The 20,506-nt window shown below is 51.1% G+C and overlaps 1 protein-coding gene across 2 annotated transcripts in view; it reads left to right on the forward strand.

Annotated features, from left to right (window-relative positions):
- The window catches only part of WNT7B (Wnt family member 7B), an 81,462-nt gene that overhangs the window by 40,081 nt on the left and 20,875 nt on the right, over window positions 1-20,506 (forward strand). For both annotated transcript variants that reach the window (XM_051962876.1, XM_051962875.1), the window contains exon 2: window positions 16,623-16,849. In XM_051962876.1, coding sequence (XP_051818836.1) covers window positions 16,623-16,849 — 227 coding nt within the window. The remainder of the gene's footprint in view (window positions 1-16,622; window positions 16,850-20,506) is intronic.

Raw genomic sequence — 20,506 nt, forward strand, 5'->3', positions numbered from 1 at the left:
ATGAGGACGACCAGCAGCTCTCTGCAGAATCCCTCGCAGGGACCCTGAGGAACTCTCCTCCTCTGAATGGAACCCTACTATGGTTCTGGGGCTGGGAAGAGAGGGAAAGAAATCTCTTCATTTTATAGGTGAGGAAACTGAGAGCAATTATATCAGACACAGAATGTCTGAGCTGGGAGGGAGCTTAGAACAGGGAAAGTCAGAGCTGGGAGAGGGCTCAGAACAGGGGACCTTAGAACACAGAACAAGTCTTGTTAGAGCTGAGATGAATTGTAGAACAGAGATCGTTGGATGTCTGAGGATTCTGGGAGGACCCTCCTCGCCCTGGAGCTGGAGGATGCCCAGGACCCGGGCTTGGAGCAAGCATTACCCATCCTACTGGCATTTTCCTCTTTTCCATTTGAGGTCTCTTCCTTGGCCGTGTCCCCACTGCCAGAAGTTGGTGGTAAGGACAATTGCAGGGGTTGGTTTCAGGGCATCCAGATGCCAAAATATCAGGGCAGGGAGGAGGTTGCCAGTGGATTTACATCTGGATCTAAAAATATTCCGGTGCCTTTTGGAGGGTATAGACCCTTCACACATCTGGAGACTGACCCAGCTATTTCTCTAGCTCATGTGGCCCAGCACGTCCTTCGGTTAAAAATAAAACTGGGAATAATGAGGGAGGGCTGTGTGACTCAGGAAGATTCCAGGGTTCTGGGACATCCTTGGGATGGCTAGGAAGATTCTGGGGGGTTCTAGGGTTCTAGGCGGCATCGATAAAGTTCTTGGGAACTCTGTTGTTATGCTTTTCAAGGGGCAGCAGAATCCAGAGGAGCAGGGTCACACTAAGTGCTGAAGACCTGGGTCCGAATCCTGTGGGGCTTGGGCAGGTTACCCAACTTGGTGGGTGACCCGAGGGTGGCCTCCGGGGTCCATTTTTCCAATCTGCCATTCCCAGGAGATTGGACTGGGGGGAGGGCTCTGCTCTCCTTTCCTTCACCACATTATCAGGTTCCCTCTCCCCTTCCCAAGCCCAGCGGGGGCCCTTCGGTGCCAAGCCTCCGAACGTGGCTCGGCTGCTCCTTGGACCACTGACATGCAGCTGCTCGTGGCCAGACCCACATTTGGAGCCCATCCAGCTTGGTAGGGCCTGTTGGAACTTATCCCCGGCAGGCAGAGGCCCTGAGCATCCACGGCCCCTCAGCCGCGCCGCAATGGAAAAGCAACGTGAGAAGGGAGGTTATGGAGTCTTGTGGGGTTCAGTGGTGCTTGGGGTCCCTTGAAGGGAGTCTGTGGATCAGGGCCCCTCTCCTTGGTTCTCTGTAGACAACCACTTACGGGTATCTCCACCGTCAGACTGGGAGCTCCTTGGGGGTAGGACCCAGGTCAGAGCCGAGGGCCTGGCACACGAGCTTGCTGACAGACCGACTGCTGTGTAGACGGAGGCCAGTCAGCCTGGGGCCCCAGGAGCGTTACACGCTCCAAGGTGCTCACCGCCATTGGCAGGAACAACAAGCGGTGCCAGAATGATTGTTCACCTTCCCTTGGAAGGCCACAGAGGCTGTTGTTGCTTTGGGCCTTCCTGCCAGTCCCGGAAGGCAGTGCCCAGCACCCCTTCATTGGCTTGTGGCCGGTCTCCCCAGCCAGACTCAGCCGAGTGGCTCCGTACAGTCATGGAGTGTCTCTCCCATGCTGGGCCCATGCTGGAGAGGAGTAGGGTTGTGAACCTCTGCTCAAAAGAAATACTCACAGTGAGATCTGAATATTCTATGGAAGCTTTTCTTCATCCCCCCAACAGTGCCTAGCACTGGGCCAAGCACACAGTAGCTGTTTAATAAATCTTATTGGACTAATGAAGAGTTTTTTTTGGTGAGAGTGATGGGATGTAGCTGAATGTGGACATGATGTCAGAAGGCTGGGGCCCTGTGACTTTGGGTGAGCTGCTACATCTCTGGGTTAATCCTCATCTCCCTCTTCTGTGACATAGGAATGGCCATTCTTGCTCAAGCCTGTTCATAGGAAGGCAGCCTTGTTCATCCTTCATTCTCCAAAAGGGGAGATAGCGCATAATGCTGGGGAGGTTCTGAGTACACCAGAATCGACTTTGGATGTGACACTGGTGAGGTTCTGGGTTCATTAGAATGGGCTCTGGATGTGATGCTAATGAGGTTCTGGATTCATCAGAATGGGCTTTGGATGTGATGGTGAGGTTCTGGATTCATCAGAATGGGCTTTGGATGTGATGGTGAGGTTCTGGGTTCATCAGAATGGGCTTTGGATGTGACACTGGTGAGGTTCTGGGTTCATTAGAATGGGCTTTGGATGTAATACTGGTGAGGTTCTGAGTAGACCAGAATGGGCTTTGGATGTAATACTGGTGAGGTTCTGAGTAGACCAGAATGGGCTTTGGATGTAATACTGGTGAGGTTCTGGGTGCATTAGAATGGGCTTTGGATGTGATGCTAATGAGGTTCTGGATTCATCAGAATGGGCTTTGGATGTGACACTGGTGAGGTTCTGGGTTCATTAGAATGGGCTTTGGATGTAATACTGGTGAGGTTCTGAGTAGACCAGAATGGGCTTTGGATGTAATACTGGTGAGGTTCTGGGTGCATTAGAATGGGCTTTGGATGTGATGCTAATGAGGTTCTGGATTCATCAGAATGGTGAGGTGCTGGATGCACAAGATTGGTTTTTGGAGATCTCAGAGGCCTCTCCCAGGCAGCTTCCATTTTGGGCCCCAGGTAATCATTCCTTTAATCAAGGGATGGCAGCCTTTCTTCTCCTAGTAGTGACCTTGGAGCCAGAGGCTATGGCTTGGCTGTCATTCTCCAGCTGCCTTGTATAAATGTCTTCCTCTTTCCATTTCTCCAAATGTATGGTAAGGGAAAACATCTCTCTAAGGACAAGTTAAGAACAACTCTGAAGGACTTGTCCTCTCAGATCCTCCTCCAGTTCTACATTTTCCCTGGCTAATAGAGTCCCAAATAACCCCTCTTCACTTAGACCTCTCCAAATATCCCATTGGGTGGCCTTCAGGGTTTCCCATTCATTCAGCCTAAAGAAAGCCCTCTGAGGACCTTCTAGCCTTGGGAAAAGGAAAGGATGGGAAAGGAAATAGGTGGAAGGGGAGGAGAAGCAAATGGAAAATTTGAGGTCCTTCCCCGAGAACTGAAGGCTTGCTCGCTTGCCTTGACCAAGGAGTGGGAAGGTGGGGGGAGGCCAAACACAAAGCAAACCAGCCTCTGTCTCACCCTCCTCCCCAGGCTGTGCCCTGCATGGAGGCTGAAACCAAAACCACCTAATACCTTGGCAGAACAGCTCCTGGCCCTGGGGATTGGGGGTGGTTGGGCCCCTTAAGTGATACTGTGAACAGGAGCGATCGGTTACCGGGAAAAATGCCTGGTATGTGGGAGAAGCAGGGAGTCCCATTGCTCTCTGCCCAGCCCTGCTCTCCTGCCAGGGGCCAGTCCCTCCGGGCTGGGGACTCTGGTCACTGCAGCCTGGCTTCAGGCCGAGATGGAAGAGGCAGCCGCGTTGGGGAGCGTGGAGAAGGCGTCCTCCCCAAACCATTAGAATTAGAATCGGACTCTCAGAGGGGCCTGGGACCTAGAACGTAGAATGTGGGATGTCAAAGCTTTGGGGGCCTTAGAACACAAAATATCAGAACTAGGAATGATCTTAAAATGGAGAATGGCAGAGTTGATTGGGGCTTCAGAGAACAGATCCATGGTCAGAGGGAAACATAAAAAAGTCAGTTCTCACCGGGGAGACAAAAGCAGACAAAGTTGTCCCTTCTCTTAAGGATCTCACATTCTGAAAGGGGAGACAGCTCACAAGGGAAATCCGGAAAGAACATGGGATGTCTAAGTTGGAATGAAATTCAGAGCCCAGGATTTGAGTGCTAGAAGGCACCTTGGGAATCATTCACATGGACAGAGGGGAAAATGGAGACTCAGAGGCTGGTCGGTGGCTCCCCCTACCCCCATCCCTGCCCTAGATCCCAGGGCTCGGCGACTCAGGTCTCTCCCCTTCCCCCATCTTCTCCCAGAGGTCTTTTCCCAGGTGATCAAGACTTTCCTTCCCCAATGACAGCTCCGCCTTAACACTTAAATCCTCCTGGGAGAGAGAACCTGACCCACGGGAGGAAGGCCCTTTCTGGGGAGCAGCAGGAGCTAGGGGAGGGGGCAGAGGGCAAACGGGAGGGAAGGAAGGCAGAAAGAAAGCCAAGCCCCAAAGAGGGCACCCCCAGCCTCCCCAGCACAGCCCTTTCCACATTTTCACATTGATTTTCTGGCTCTCAGAGGATAAATACCCTCAATGTACGGGGCCCCTTTGACTTCTCTAGGAGGACAGGAGAAGGGTCAATATCTCCATTTTATAGATAAGAAGAAAAAGATCCTTTGAGGAAAGATGGCTTGTTCAAGGTCATCGTTGATGTTGGACACCACGCCACCTCTCAGGGGATGTAAGGCAAGGAGGAAGAATATGACAGAGGGAAAAGAAATACTGTGAGGAAGAGGAGGGAATCATTTGGCCACTTATCCCTCATCTCTCACAGATCTATGAGGGGCTCATATGCGAGTTCACCCGAGGACTGCTGCCCACAGAAAGGAGGATGGTTTACCTTGGGTAAAAATGGCAGGATTCTGGCTTGATAAAACAAAATGGTCCACCTCAGATTTTCAGAGGCGGTCCACCTTTTTTGGGATGGAGGGAACTCCCTGCCCTGGAGTTTCCAAGTAGAAGCTAAGATCTCCTGGAGGAGCATTTTCTGCTCAAGAAGTGTCTCCTCAGAGCGGTGATCCTCCAGGTTAGGGCTGGTGTCTGAGGCTAGCTCATCATTTCATGAGAAAAAGGATGCTCAGAGGAGAAAGAGACCCTTTCAATATGGGATTCTGGAGTCAGTCCTTTGACTGGCCTCCACGTTGGCCTCCCCTGGAGGCTGTGGAGACCAAAGCCCATTTTAGAGAAGAAGCTAAGTCCAAATCCCAGAGGCAATTCCCAACCAGTCTCAGTGTGTGGAGGGCTCTCTTGTCTGGCTGACCTTTGCTTTGGGAATGCAAACCACAGCACTGCCTATGCCAGCATCCAAGTCCCAGTCCTGGTGCCTCAGCCCTTGGGGTACAAGGCGGGGGGGAAGTCAGCTGTCCAAGGCTAAGTGAGCAGGTGTAACTGGGGATGGAACACCTGGCAACTTTCCCGTGTGATCCCAAGGATCCTTTAATGAGGGATCCTGCCCAGGGACACAGAGCATTTCTCCTGGGCCCATAGAAGCCACCAACTGTGTCCCTGATCTGTGGCTCAAAGATTTTTTTTTCTGAAAATCTGGTGGAGGACTCGCATCCCTTCAAGGGATTGGTCTTGAGAGTCAGGGGGACCAAGGCCATGGCTTTCCTCCCATTCTGCCCCCAACACCCTGCTCCTGGGTGTGGTGGGGACCCGGCATTGGAGGAATTTTGTCTCCATATTTAGGAGCCCTGGGGTGGAATTTGGACTCTGATATTGATGGTGTTGGAACACACGGGAGCCTCCCGATAGTGGCTGCTGGAGATCGCACCCAGAATGGATCTCCTCTGTGAGAGGAGGATACGAGGAGACTGAGAGGCAGTTGCTGTTCTCTGACCTCTCTGAGAGACTGTTGTGTTGTCTGACCTCCCTCCTCTTCCCTGTGCTTCCATTTTATCTCATTCCCAGTCCACAAGCAACACCTGTGTCAGCAAAGGCTGCCCCGCAACTCCTTCAGAGGCTGTGATCCACAGCTGTGGAGGCTCTGGGAGAACTGACCTGCCCTTACAATTCTCCATTTTTTGGGTTTTTTGGCTGTTATTTTCCCCCCACAGCCTGGCCCGCCCACTGAGGAATGCAAGGAGCACTATCGCCTCCGGATGGTTGTAGCAGGAGGTGATTTTAGGAGATGTCACGGAGGCAAACTTACAACAGGAGAAGAGGACTGTGGTCAGAACAGGCATTTCAGTCTCTCAGTCTCCTGGCTCGGCCCTTTGTTGTGTTGGCCCATTTAATTACCCCGACTGAGAAAGTCTTACTGGGACTCTTCTTCCTTAACTCTGGAAGGATCCTTCTCACGAACAGCTCTGGTTCTTCCTGTAATTCTTGCCCCATGTTCAGGTGCCATATATTGGAATACACGGGAATGACACTGGTTGCTGGAGATCCCACCCAGACCTGCAGAATGGATCTCCTCTTGGGAGAGGAGGATACAAGGAGACTGAGAGGCAGTTGCTGTTCTCTGACCTCTCTCACTGAGAGGCCGTTGTGCTGTCTGACCTCCCTCCTCTTCCCTGTGCCTCCAAGGCATCTCATTCCCAGTCTGAAACACCTGTGTCCGCAAAGGCTGCCTTGCATCTCCTTCAGATGCTATGATCCACAGCTGTGAAGGCTCTCAGAGAATTGACCTGCCCCTTAACAACTGACCTGTCCCTTAACAGATAGGATAACATAGGGGAAGCTCCTAATCCACTCTGAGTCTCCATCTTTTCCTCTGTAAAATGGGCTCCATGCAGAGCTAGCATGAGCCTTCAAGGCTATTGAGCCCAAATCCCTCATTTTGCCTAGAAAGATATTCAGCCCTCAAGAAGGACTGTTGGTATAGAGTTGGAGAATTCTGAAGGGGCTATCAAGGCCAACCTCCCCATTCTACAGAGAAGGAAACTGAGGCAGAAGAAAGCTTGCGACTTGCCCTGGGTCACTTAGGTAGGAAGTGGCAGATCCAAGATTCATACAGGGTTCTATAACTATGGATTTTCCCAGTCAACCCCCGGGTGGTTCTGCCTCCAAAAAGAATGACCTTATCTTCTGTTCGGAATGGATTTCCTATCATCTGTGTGCACGTTGTGATTCCCCCATCACCCCAAATACAGGCTGTTTCAAGGATGAGCCCCCTGCTTTGTGACCTTTGGTCCCCAACCCCTGTCATATTCCTGGGCACAAAGCAGGGCCACGTCAGGGAAGGTTGCTTAAGCAATGGATGACTGGACCAATTGGGTCCATGAATGTTCTACTTTCAAGGGACTGTTGTAAGGCTCAAAGGACTTTATGGCCACAAACACTGCCACATGTGTACTGTGGGTATGAAACATGACTGAAATGAAGCTGGTTATAATTGTCAACATGTCTCTGTCCTTCCTATCCTTAGGACTCAGCTGCCCAGGCACCCATTTAGTAAGTCACCCAGGGTGCTTCCCCTCCCATGAAGGCTCAGGGAACTTTGGGATTCTTAGTGCCATGGCATATCCCCATAGGGTGAGAGATGAAGGGGACACTGGAGGAGAGAAGTGGATAGCTGCTGGGGATCCCATTTTAAGGAAGGATTGCACCCGATGGCTTCGTCCCAGAAGAGAGCTTGGAACAATGGTGAGAGGGGTGGAGTAAAGAGACAATTTACAACACAATGTAAAGATTTTCTAAGAATAGAATGGGACTCTTCTGTAGGTAATGAGTCCTCCATCATTAGAGGAGATGCTATTCTGTCAAACACACCCTCTGAAATATTACTGCCTCAAGTTCCTACAGGGTTCTTCATGGTCTTTGTCCCCAGTCCTTCTTGGACATGTTGAAGCTCAGAAAGCCAGGTCAAAAATATTATTAATTTATTTAATTCTTATTAATTAATTAAATAATCGATTTAATATTATTTATTAAGACCCTATTATAGGCCAGTTCCAGTTGATGTAGCACAGGAAGAAAAGGAGAGGAAGGATGGAGATGATCCCTAGTGTTGACTCTAGGCTTCTATAGGGCTTGAGATCCTCCACCATACATTATAGTCTCAGGCCTCCCCTATGTTCCCAAGAAGGGCAGGGCTTCCCCTAATTCTTGGCTACCAGTCTGGGGAAAGCCAAATGGAGAGTAGGGTCAGGCACCTGGCCAAGGCAGATTCATTCATTCGTTCCGGCAGTCATCCAGTCCTTATCTTACAACATGACTGAATTCAATTCGATAAATGTTTCCCATGCAAAGAATTTGCTCTTTCCATCGATTTCCTTATTCTCTGTTTATTGAATCACTTGTCTTTTTTCATCCTCCCATTCATTCCCTATCTCATTCAGAGGATCATAGATGAAGGACTGAGAGACCTTAGGGGCTAACTTTTCCACAAATTTTCACTCTAAGTGCTGAGTGAAAGTCCCTATTTCAGAATAATGATGCAAATGAGGAAATAAACCAAATGGATTCTTTAGTAGGAATTCTATCTTTGGACTAGGAAGGTTTCTCACGAAAGTAGTAAAGGAAACCTCACTTATTGTTTCCCGGGCCCATGCTTTCCTATGGTCACCTGCACTTGGCACTTCTTATAATGTGTGATAGAATATCTCCTTAACCAGTAAGTGAAAGAAAATATATAATAAAAACAGAACAAGGGTTTTTTTTTTTTTTGAGATACACATATAAATCCCTAAAAAATCACCCTCCAGTTTTGGAAGAATTTTAAATAGAGATTTAGACCAAGCCTTTAGATTTTGAGCTTTTGAAAGAAATTATTTTTGGTCTTTCTTTGTCTCCCCCAGCACTTAGCACAGTTCCAGGTATAGGAGCTATTTAATCAGTGTTTATTGACTGACTAGATGCCCTCTGAAGACTTTCCTGTGCCTGAGCTTAAGTTGGCTGGGCATCTAACTTGTGGAGTCAGTTCTTTGTGTGAGATGCCTGGTCCTAGGAGACAAATACTCTAAGTTCTATGTGACCTATGGTCAGAGCTATACATAGGGATCGGTGATGGGAGCTTTGTCCAAGGGCAGAGACATCTGAGGATGCTCCCTGCAGCAGTGCTCCGGGATTTGACAGGTAGTTCTGGTATTCTTTAGTCTATGCTCTAAGTTCTAACTTGAACATTGGTGCCTCTGTCCATGAGGACAGAGATGGTGAAAATGTTCACTAGGGTCAGGGATGTTTTTAAGATTAAGCAGCCCGTTGGTGAGCTGTTTGTGCCTCCATTTCTTCATCCATTCGATGGGGCTCCCAATTCTTAGCTTTCTCGCTTGTCCCAGCAGCTCGAGTTGACATTAGGCATTTGGATAGCCTAGTTTGATGGTTAAATGGCTACAGTTGGTTGAAGAGAGACTTGGCCCGAGAGCAGAGTTGTTTTAGGACAATGTGAGCAGCCGAATATATCCCTGTTTCCGTCCTTGTTCACCAAAGGTACAAACTCTGCTCAGGTCACCTCAACACCTCCTCCTCGGGAGCTCAGACTTCCCAGCTTTTATCCTCCCTCTCCCTGGACTTCTGTGACTCCCAGAATCACCCTCTGTGCTGAAGGGGTCAGACTTCCCAGGATGGGGAGTGTCCAACACTCTGATGGAGATCCATGAACAAAAGCTAGGTGGGGACAGCCCTAGGATATCTTGGAGGGAATATACGAGTTGCCTAAGCTGGGGTCTCTGTGGGGCTGTCGAGTTCTGAGACTGTGATTGATCCTGTAAGGTTCTAGCAACTCTGGTTGGCTGCTGCGGGTGGATAATCTGCTCCACTTTGATTCAAGGGACTTAAATCAGGCGACCTCCAAGGCCCCTTCCAGTGCTGGTTCTCGGATGCCCTGACTCTGTGCAGCGACCAAGGAGGCTTCCTGGAGGGGGTGGAGCCTGGCCCTGGCTCTCAAAGGGAGGAGACTTTGGCCAGGCTGAGGAGGAGGGAGGGAGCCCGGCATTCCAGGTGTAGTTGGGTGCTCATCATGTGCCAAGGCTTGAGCCGTGCCAAGCCCTCACCTCCCAGGCCCTCCACGCCCCAAGCGCCTTAGCTCTTGGTATGCATTGGAGGCTCGACACTGATCCCCCTGAGACAAAGCTCAGGCAGCCTCTGGGAACCTCCTGTGGGGGGAGAGGTTCCCTTCTGTTTTGTAATGCGCCTGAGCTCCCAGCCTTGGGAGGCGACCAAGAAAACAGCGCCGTAAACAACCCGGCCGACAGAGAAGGCTGTTGGAGAACAGGGGATAGTGGGGTGGGAAGAAGCAGGGGGGGATATGGGGAGCAGGGAGTTCTGGGGGGTTGGGACTCCAGCTTCTTCTGCTCCGGCCCCTCTGTTCCCCTCAGAAGCCAGATGTTTCGGGGAGCAGGGCTCCCTCCCATAGCTTTTCCCCCAGATCTTCCCGAGGTCTACCACCTCTGCTGGTGGACAAATAAGATGTGATGCTTGTGAACTGGCCTGGCCCCCCTCCAGGCACCGGCGGCTGGTTGGCCTGGTGCCTCCCCCCAGACCTTTGTCCCTTAGGCTTGCATTGGCTTTAAAGATAGACACCCTGGCTCCCAAGTCTACAATGGCTCTTTATCAAATCCAGAAGTCCGGGTAATTCTGGCTGAGCGCCGCTTCTCACCTCTGGAACTCAGTTACCTCATCAGTGACATGAGAGGGATTTATTGAATCTGAAGCCTGATCTGAGTGTGAGAGTCTGCTTTGCCCTTGGTCCACTATGAACCTTCAGGCTTTGGATTCCAGTCTCCTCACCTGTAAATTGAGGATGAGCCTCCTGCCTCACAGAGTAATTCAAAAGAAATGGACTTCAAGGACTTTTTAAAATATCAGCTGCTGGTGATTTTCACCGAGGGCTTCGGCACCTTATTCATCATTAACCATCATCACCCATCTCATCTCAACATTGGCTGTGGCTATTGGCTACTAATGTCAGACAGACCCCCTGGCTCCAGATTTCACACACCTGGAGCTGGAAATGAAGTCGGAGACCATCTATTCCAACTCCTTTATGGTTGATGGAGGGAAATGATACAGGCAGCTCAGTTAAAACAAGTCTTTTCTAGAAGTTTATTCCTATTTTCTCTGGTCCTTTCAGTCAACATTACAGTCTAAAGGGACTTTAGGGAGCACACAACCCAGTGTCCTTTACAGGATTCACCTCGATATTGTTCCCCGTAAGGTCTTATCTAGCCTCTGCCTCGATATCTCCAATGAGAAGGGGCTCAGCATCTGCCAGAATCAGTCCGTTCCATTGCTGGACAGCTCCGCACGTTAAGCTAACTTTCCTCACTTTGAACTAAAATTTGCTTCTGTGCAACTTGCCCTGAAGCTGCCAACTCTGTCCTCTGGAGCCAAGCAGACCAAAGCCAGTCTTTCTCCCAACTGACCTTGCTTTGAATACCTGAATACCCGAAGAGAAATCTTTTCAAAACCCTATCTTCTCCATAGTAAACATCCCTCATTCTTTGGGCCAATCACATTCCACCAGCCCTGACCCATCCTTCAGAGATTCATTGGGCAAAAAGTGGCATGATGATTGTCCCTGGAGCCTTATCCATCTTGTTATCCATAGTAGAAATGTAAATTTATCTACATTTGTTTTCTTCCCTCACCCAGGATATTGTTGTAGTTTTTTGCTGAGGCAATTGGGGTTAAATGATTCGCCCAGGGTCACACAGCTAGGAAGTGTTAAGTGTCTGAGACCACATTTGAACTCAGGTCCTCCTGATTTCAGGGCTGGTGCCCCCTAGTTGCTCCCACCCAGGATATTGTTAATTTACTAACACGCAGTATCAATAATGAAATAATCATCTCTTCTGATGGCCCACTATGGCACGGAGGTAAGCTGAGTTCTCTAAGCCTGTACCAGGTGGGCACAGGTGCCATGCTGACTACGGGGGCTCAATTTTGGCCCTCTCTCAATGATTCTCAAATCTATCATCCAAAACCGAGTTTTGTATTCTGTGCTAGGGGTGGGCGGATCACCACAAGGAAATTCTGTGCCACTGACAAATTCATTAACGTATCCATTGAGTTTCTGTTTTAAAGCTTTAAAAAAAAAATCAGGCTTTCATCTGATCCTCCCCATCACAATTATACTAGAAGACAGGAAGGATGAACTCCATTTTATAGATGAGAAACTGAGGCTCTATCCAGAGGGATAAACTTGCCCAGGATAATAAAGCTAGATAATAGCTGAGTTGGGACTTGAACTCGGGTCTCTTGTTTCCCAGCTGTCATGATTCTTTCCATGACAGCTGGATAAAAAAGGGCAAAGCTGAGTGAGCATATGAGCACTCCCTGCACCTGTGGATTAATGCTGACCTTGGCTTTCAAGGGACTGGATGAGGGCAGAGCAGGTATTCTCATGGAACAGCCTGTGGGGGCGGTGGGGGTAGATGCTGGCCAGGTCACCAAGGGGGTGGTGCTGTGGAAGGATGGAAAGTTTTCTGTATCACTTTCCCATTCTTCCACGGCCCCTGCCCTGTGCTTCTGAATGATGAGTGATAGAGTCTGCTTTGAAAATTTTCCATGAGAAGTCTCGGGGTGGAGCCACCCACCTTTTAGTACATACACACCCATACCCACACCCATTCTTAGAGTGGAGGCTTCATGCTGAAGTCCCCAGGCCAGCCCTGGGTTTCTGGGGGTAGAGATTAGAGACATCTTTGACGACCAGCTCAGCCCTGACCCTTCCACAATCAGTGGATCACTATTTATGAGATGATTAAGGGTGCGAAATCTGTTGATAGGAGAGAGACTTCATTGGGATACACTCCAGTACTTGCCCCTAAGGAGACTTGGGAGCAGGTAAACTTCACAGTCTCGTCATCCTCCCCTTGCATAACTAACCCTTCATTTCATGAAATGTTGGGACTAGAATGGACCAAGAAATGACCCGGTCCTCACTTCATTTTACAAACAAGGAAACAGGAAAAAGACTTGGACCAAGTCAAATGGGGGAGGTTGGAAGGAGCCTAACTGGGCTTTGCCCTCAGACTAACCAGAGATACTGAGAACTCAGACCTGGTCGGGTTCGTTTTCCTGTCCCGGAAGCCTCCCCGAGGTCTCAAGTCCACATTGATCTGTGTCATAGAATCACGGCTGGGATGGACCTGTGGTTCAACCCCTTCGATGACCATATAGAAAATGGAGCCAAGCCTAAAGACAGAATGAGACTCAACTATAGTTCCAATACAGAGCGGCAGTGGATCATGGAATTGACTCTCAGTCTGGGGTTCATTGGGCTCCATCTATCACGGACTCCATGAAAACTCAAGTCCAGTTCAACATGAAAGGGGGCGTCACAAGAGAACACGTCCTGTCACTCTCCTGGTTTCAAACTGCAGCTCAGAAACTATAGCCTTCATTCTTCTGAGCCTCAGTTTGATCCTCTGTCAAATGGCATAGTGTTGACTCACAAGGTTGTTTGGAGGCCATGTTGAATATGTGTGTAAAGAGCTCTGCAATACAGGATGGATGGATGGATAGATGGAGTGATAGACAGACAGATGGATGATAGCTAGACAGATAGAGGGATAAGTAGATAGATGGATGAATAAAGGAATAGAGAGATGGAGAAAGAAATAGATAGTGCATGTGTATGTGTCTGTGGATCCTAGGTTAAAAACTCTCAGACTCAAGTCTACACTGAGTATACATATACCTGTTCTAGAACCCAGGATGGGAAACAAGGAATTCTCAGAGTCCTGAGAATAAACTTGGCGCAGCCAGCCCTGATCTCATTATCCAGAATCATCATCATTGTTTAACTCTTTGGTATCCTCTGCACCTAAGACTTCAGGCAAGCTAGAGCTCTGCATGAGACTATCCCAAGAGAGAGCTACGAGTTTCACAGAAACACAAACCCAGAATCACCTGGGGAGGGAACAGGAACCGGGCCCCCCCCAGAGCTGTGCCGCGCCACCAAGGAGAGCCTCCTACTTAGCTTACCCTCTATCTTGTAAACATATTAAGTTTTATAGCCACAATATCAAGACTAGTTTAGGTGAAGCTCTCAGGGCATTAAAGCGGGGGAGTATAAGAGAGCCAGGGGAGACTTCTTTGGGGCCGAGTGGAGACTTGAACTCTGCCTGCTTTGATCATCTGCCTACAGACAATCTCAGAGAACCAGAAATAGTGGGGCCATTATTCAGGCCGTCGGCAGCCAGTGCCAGCTTCCTACCCCCACAGCTCAGTCGTGCTTCCTCCCCGGTTGTGGCGGCCGAAAGAATGGGACGGAGTCTTTGCTTTGGAGCGACGTGTCTCTTCTACAGAACCGGCCCATTTCCTCCCCTACGCCGAGGGGGTTAAATGAAAGGGGCAGCCTCAGAGAAATTGCTTTCCCTCTGTTGGAGGATTTCAAACCAAGGATGGATGGCAATTCTCAATCGGATCTAGGCTGGACAATATTCCCCTGGAAGCTGCATTCGGTTCCGAGAGTCTATGATTAGATGAGCTCCGAGGTGCCTGGGGTTCTGATCCAACATCAACCAGAATGTATTAGGTATAGAGAGGAAAGGGTCACTAGGAGAGGTGACCCTAAACTGGGCCTTGGAGCAGAGGGTTACCTGATTGACCAGAAGGAGGGCTTTCTAGATAGTGAATATACCTCTCCTAAAGACATCCAACCTTGTCTTATAATTATATCCATCAAAGGATGTCAGAGCTGGGAGGGACCTGAGAACAGGGGATGTCAAAGTTGAGAGGGGCCTGAGAACAGGGGCTGGCAGAGCAGGGAGGGGCCACACATTAAAATTTAGAATTGTGGAGATAGGCTGGGGTCTTCAGACCATCTAATCCATTTTCCTCATTTTCCAGAGGCATGCACTAAAGTCTCTACCCAGAGAGTCGGGGGCTCTCCCAGATTCATAATCTTTGTAAAAGCCCGGCTGATATTTGCCATTCTCTGATGTGTTGCCCTGATACTTTTTGTGGAAGTTGGCTCCATGGAGGCCGGGGCTGTCTCCAATTTCCGGGACCCCAGCTCTTACTCCTGCCCAGAGTTGGTGCCTAAGGCTTTGTTGAGTTGACTGTAGGGAACCGAGGAGGGGGGCAGCACTAGATTGGTCTATTGGGCTGAAGCCAGGAGCATGTGGAAAGAAATAATACGAGGTGAGTCTGGAAAGTTAAACCAGATTGTGAAGAGCTTCAAATACCGGGTACAGGCCTTGGAACTGGTGTGATAGTCAGAACAGTGGGGTCCAGGACATAGAGGGTGAAATCGTGTGTCTTTCTAGACCTTGGGCTCCTCTTCTACAGAACAAGGCATGGCTATAGGCTAATTGGATAATAATTCTAGATTTGAAAATTCTTAGAGATTGTCGTGTTTGGCCTTCTCATATTACAGCTGAGGAAATTGAGGTACACGGAGATGACGGAGACTTGCTCATTTTTATATAGCTATTAATTATTAAAGCACCAGTTCTTCTCACCATTAAATCCAATGGCCAGCCCACTGTGGCAGAAGTCAGGCTAATTAGCCTTGCTTTCCTTAGCCCAGCCTCAATGGCACCTCCTTCACGAAGCCCTCCGGGATGCCTGCCATGGGCCCCTCTGCTCTCTTCTTCACTTTCGTGTAACTCTGTACATTACGGGCATCCGGGTTTGTGCCATCTACTTTCTGGGCAGTGCTCTGTACACGCTAGGTTCTGAGAACTGGGTGAGGTCTCGGCGATTCTGTGAGAAACAGGGAAGTGTTTTCTTCCCCCAACAGGTGTGGGAAAGTGAGAGATTTGGGAAATTCCAAGCGGACGGAGGCTGGGCTGCGGTGGTCCAGACGGCTCCTCCGGGGCCCCCTTGCCCTCAGGAAGGTGGCCCAAGAGCGTCGGGTCAGGCTTGGCCCAGCTTGACTCCTCGGTTCTCCGGGCCCCTCCCTCCTGGATTCATTTTCCAAGGAGCTACAATTACAATGGATTAAATTCCCTCCTCCCCTTCCTGGCACAGATGTTCACTGGCAACAACAACGTGGGGGCCAGTGACTGCCCTGCTGTGCCTGCTGGAGATTCTAGGGACACTGCCAGCCAGATGGGGGGGGGGCGTGGGCAGCGAGTGTCCGCCCAGACCTGGAATGCCTTGGCTTTCACCCATTCCTGGTGATGCTAAAGAAACAGGTCTGCCTCCTTATGGGAATTTCCCAAACCTCTTGCTTTCCCACACTTCACGGAAAAACACTACTTTTGTTTCTCACACAATCCTGGACGTCCCTCCCAGCTGGGATGTTCCATGTTCTAAGGCCCCTCCTTGCTCTGCCATTGGATCATCTGTAATCCAAGCATCCTTCTAACTCTAGTAGTCTCTGACAGGGTCATTTCACCTCCCTAATTCTCAACTTCTATTCTTGTCAATCCCCTGACACCCTCACCTCCACTAGATGTGAGAGCTCTGTCGATTTGACTTTGTCCACCCAAAGGTTCTTTACCTTTGGGTCTAGATTTGGAAGATCTCATTTTTATAAGGTCTCATTGAGTATCTGCAAAATCTCTGGTCCAAGAGGACTTGGTGTGAAGCAATAAAGGATTTGCCCCAAAGAGTTCTCATGGAGGGGGCCAAGGTGGGGGGCTGCATTCGTGCCCGCTGTTGCCTCTTGGTCTCATCTTTGGTTCCTCCAATGACATGGGCAGGAATGTTCCTGGCCACCACGCTAGGGCCCAATCACTGGGTGCTCCCTTCTTTCTTCTTTTTACCCTAGCTCTGCCAACTCTTCCCCAGGGAATGCCCTCTCCTGCATACTTGCTTCAGAGTCACCTACTCCCTGTCCTGTTGCCGTACCCCTCTCTCCCCTCCCAATTTTGCTCTGCGCGCAATTATGGCTGAGATCGGCCCTGGCGATAACCATAATTGTGTAAATATATGTGGTCCCGGGGCCCCGTCGCTCAGCATCGTCCCTTGAACGGACGGCACGTCCTCATCCTCGTCTTCTCTCTCTCCCTCAGAGCTCTGTCGTCTGTGGTGGCTTTGGGAGCCAATATCATCTGCAACAAGATCCCTGGCCTGGCCCCCCGACAACGAGCCATCTGTCAGAGTCGCCCCGACGCCATCATTGTGATCGGAGAAGGGGCACAGATGGGGATCAACGAGTGCCAATATCAGTTCCGCTACGGCCGATGGAACTGCTCCGCGCTCGGCGAGAAGACCGTCTTTGGGCAAGAGCTTCGAGTGGGTAAGGGATGCTCTCCAAAGTCAGCCAGATCATGGCGAGGGAGGAGGCGGGTGGCCGGCCACCTGGGAAATGGCCTTTTGCCTGGATGGACTATAGAGGGACAACTGCCTTCCTGTTTTCTGACTTCTCTTGAAATGATATGCCACGAATCCCACCCTCTTATTTATCTAAGTAACGCGGTCGCCAACCGTTCTAGTGCATAATTCTGTGATCCAAACAATAGGCGGACCATCCCATTGTCTTATTCCTCAAACAAAACCACAGCCAAACCACCTGGCTCCCTATTTCTGTTGCTCAAATAACACATTACCCACCTCCCCTCCCGATTCTGTAACTGAAATTAATGTAGAAACCTCCTAGTTACAGAACTGAAATAACGTACAAATCGTCTCACTTTTTCCTTTATTGAACTGACCCAAACCACTCCGCTCCTAAATTTCTCCAAATAATGTGTTAGCCGTCCCCCGTATTTTTGTAACTGAGATGCTCTTCTCACCGTCCCACTTCCTGTACTTATCGGAACCATCATTCGGTTAGTCATCTATCAAACACCGATGTCCCACTTCCTTTTTTCTCCAATTGAAATAAGACCCAAGCCATTTGCCTTCCTTTTTCTTCCTACGGCCATTAGAAAGGACCCAGAGACTTCTCGTGGGAGATCTATATAAAGTTCCGATGTGATTTGTCCAATGGGGAGCCATTGGCAGTCTTGGGCCAGATGAACGAGCTGTCACGGACGGGGGGCTGGGTGGGGGGTGGGGGTCCTGGCTCCGGTACGATGTGGACGACGAGCCCTCTGGGTAGCGTGGAATTTTACTGTTTTCACAGCAGCCGAGTGCCCGTCGGTAGGGATTTTATAGCAGAGACTGGGCCCGGATCGGCCTGGGTGCTTTGAGATTTATTTAGGTTAATTACTCGGCTGTGTGTGAGTGTATATGTGTATGAGCACGTGTGAATGAGTGTGTATTGTGGGGGGGGGGCACTTCATGTGAGTGATGTACAATAAGGCTGGAAGGGAAGTACGGTGGAGGCCAAACAGCAGAGGGTTTTAGCTGTCAAACAAAGGAGTCTGTGTGAGCTACAGGAGTTTCTTGAGTAGGGGAGTGACATAGTCATAGTCGGACCCAGACTCCCTGCCTCTTACCCTAATTTCACTTTGGTGGGTTGGTAAAGGTGGGGTCGGAGACAAAGGCAGGAGAGACTAGAGGCAGGGAGGCCGGTCAGGACGCGAGGCTCCAGTGCAGTGTTGTCAGATGTCGCGCTCTCTCTGTCCTTCCTCTGACTGCACCCGCTGTCCTTGGGACCATAAGCCCATCTCCCTGTCTCCCTCATTCGGCCCCAAATTGCCAGAGCTTTGCTCCTGAAGCCGTTGTCTGGGGTAGTGGGGAGACCCCGGGATTTAGACCCAGAAGACCTGGCTTCAAGAACCAGGCCTACGACTCCTAGAGCAAGGCCCCTGGCTTCTCTGGGCCTCAGTTTCCCTGCTGGTAAAAAAACAAAACAAAACCAGGGGGCCGAATTAGCTCTACCCAGTCCCTGGCAGCTCTCGGGCTCTGAGTCAGAGGAGAGGGAGAAGAGGCGGCTTTGGAGCCCGGGACGTGGGCGGCCTGATCGATGTAAAGGCTGTGGGTGGGGTAAACTTTCCATGCCCTGTGGGTTTGGGAAAACCCTGTGCCAGGCTGCTCAGGGGCACTTCTGCAGAGGAGCGGAGAAGCCAGCGGGTGACGTGGGCCGCTCGGCTCCGCTCGGCTCCTCTCCCCATGTGGGGCCCAAGGGCGGCCTCGATCCCGGCGCTGGCTCCCGGGGCCTCCTCCCCACCCACCTTGGCCACCCACTGTCTCTGGTTTCCTGTCTGGACTGTGGCTGCTGGGGGATCCCCCGACTCCGATTGCCACATCAGGGACCACCTGGAAGCCTTGGCCAGGCACTAGATGTGAGGTAAGGCCTGAGCCAGCCAGGAGCCTGAGGTTACGCTGGTCAGCTGGTGACCTTCCCGAGGCCCGACTTCCACGGGCCTCCACCTCCCCTCCTCGGAGCGCAGGCTCGCTCAAGTCAACCCCTTCGCTCTCTTCCGATTTCCCCAACTCTGGGCACTTATCAAGGGTCATCGGATCAGGGCAAGGAAGCACAACTACAGACCCACGGAGGGGCTCCAAGGCACACGTTCCAAGTGAGATCCACAGCAGAGGCCGTCGGGCGAGCATCTTCAGATTCGTCCTTCAGCTATTATATTCCCAGCATTATTTTGACCATTTTACAGTTGGGGAAACTGAGGCTTGGAGTAGGCAGGAGATTCAGTCCTGGGGCACGAAGCTATCAAGGAACTAAATTCCCAGGCGGATCTCTTCTGATACTTCCAAGTCCAGTGGTTTTCCCTAACCCTGTGACCAGTAACCCCAAACCTTCTCTCAGGACAATGTCCTAATTCCTGCACCAGCAGCCGGGACAATGGGATACAGAGCCCAGGGGAGCTAAGGACCCCAGATGTTAGGAATGGGGGTAGGGGTGGACTTTCACAGCAGTCACCTCCAGGAGACCCAGCCTGATCAATAACCGCCAGAGCCTGCGCCTGCAGGGGAGAGCAAGGACAGAGCAGCAGCGGGGCCCGGTCTGTTTGTGGGGTAACACTGGGCAGAGCACAGCTCTTCTGGGCCTCGGGTTCCACTTTGTAAAATAAAGGACCGGGTGAGGGGGCTCAGGCTGCCAGAGTGCAGTGGGGTTAGGGACGCGATCACCCCGGGGCTCCCTTTCCTGGCCAGGCCGCTTTGGAGCGTCTGACTCCTGGGCAGCCCATTCTAGGTGAGGCATTGGCAAGCCGGACAAGGCCCGGAGGTCTGGGGACCAGGTAGTGAGGAAGCCGGGGGACCCAGGGTGGGGGCGAGTGCTGATTGCACTGCCTAGTGGCTGCAGGGCTGACCTCAGAGTCGGGAAGCCCAGGTCCGGGCTGCCTCCAACCCCTCTGGCTGCGCAAACTTCCCAAGGGCTCGGCCTGGAAGACACGGAGAGGGCTGGCTGGACGGGCAGAGGGAGCCGGGGCCGGCTCTCCTAATGTGCCGCTGCCCGGGGCGACTGGCTGGGGGAGGAGGGCTGGGGAACATGGGAGCAGCCTCCGAGAGGGGCAAAGCTTCCGGCTTCCATGTGAGGGAAGATGCTTGAATTCCCCGGGCTGTCTCACAGGGGAAGTAGTGATCTCCCCGTCACTGAAAGCCTTCCTAAGGGTCCTGGAGGACCCATCATTGGGGCTGTGATGGAGAAGAGGGGATGCTTGGGGAACCACTGGTCTGGAGACCGCCGGTGTCCCCTCCAGTTCTGAGGTGCTGGGATTCCCTGACTTAGCCTTGGGTGGGGGCCGGGTGGAGGCTCAGGCTGCCTCCTGGGGCAAGGCTCAGGCCTGGGATCAAGAGCAGAAATGGGACACAAAGGTCAGTTAGGGCTTCATTTTGCAGTTAGTGAAATCCAGACAGAGGGCAGGTAACCCAGGTGGGACTGATTGGAGGAAACTGGAACTGCAATCCGGAGCTTGGAAACCAGACTTTCTGGCGGACCCCACTGCTTGGGATCAGGACTTGGACCCGAGGCCTTGTTATGGCATAACAGCTTGCCTGGCATTTGAGGTCCTACAGGGCTCCATTGGCCTCCTACTGGGGCCTCCCAGCC

This window comes from Antechinus flavipes, chromosome 5, assembly GCF_016432865.1.
Source record: "Antechinus flavipes isolate AdamAnt ecotype Samford, QLD, Australia chromosome 5, AdamAnt_v2, whole genome shotgun sequence".
Taxonomy (NCBI): domain Eukaryota; kingdom Metazoa; phylum Chordata; class Mammalia; order Dasyuromorphia; family Dasyuridae; genus Antechinus; species Antechinus flavipes.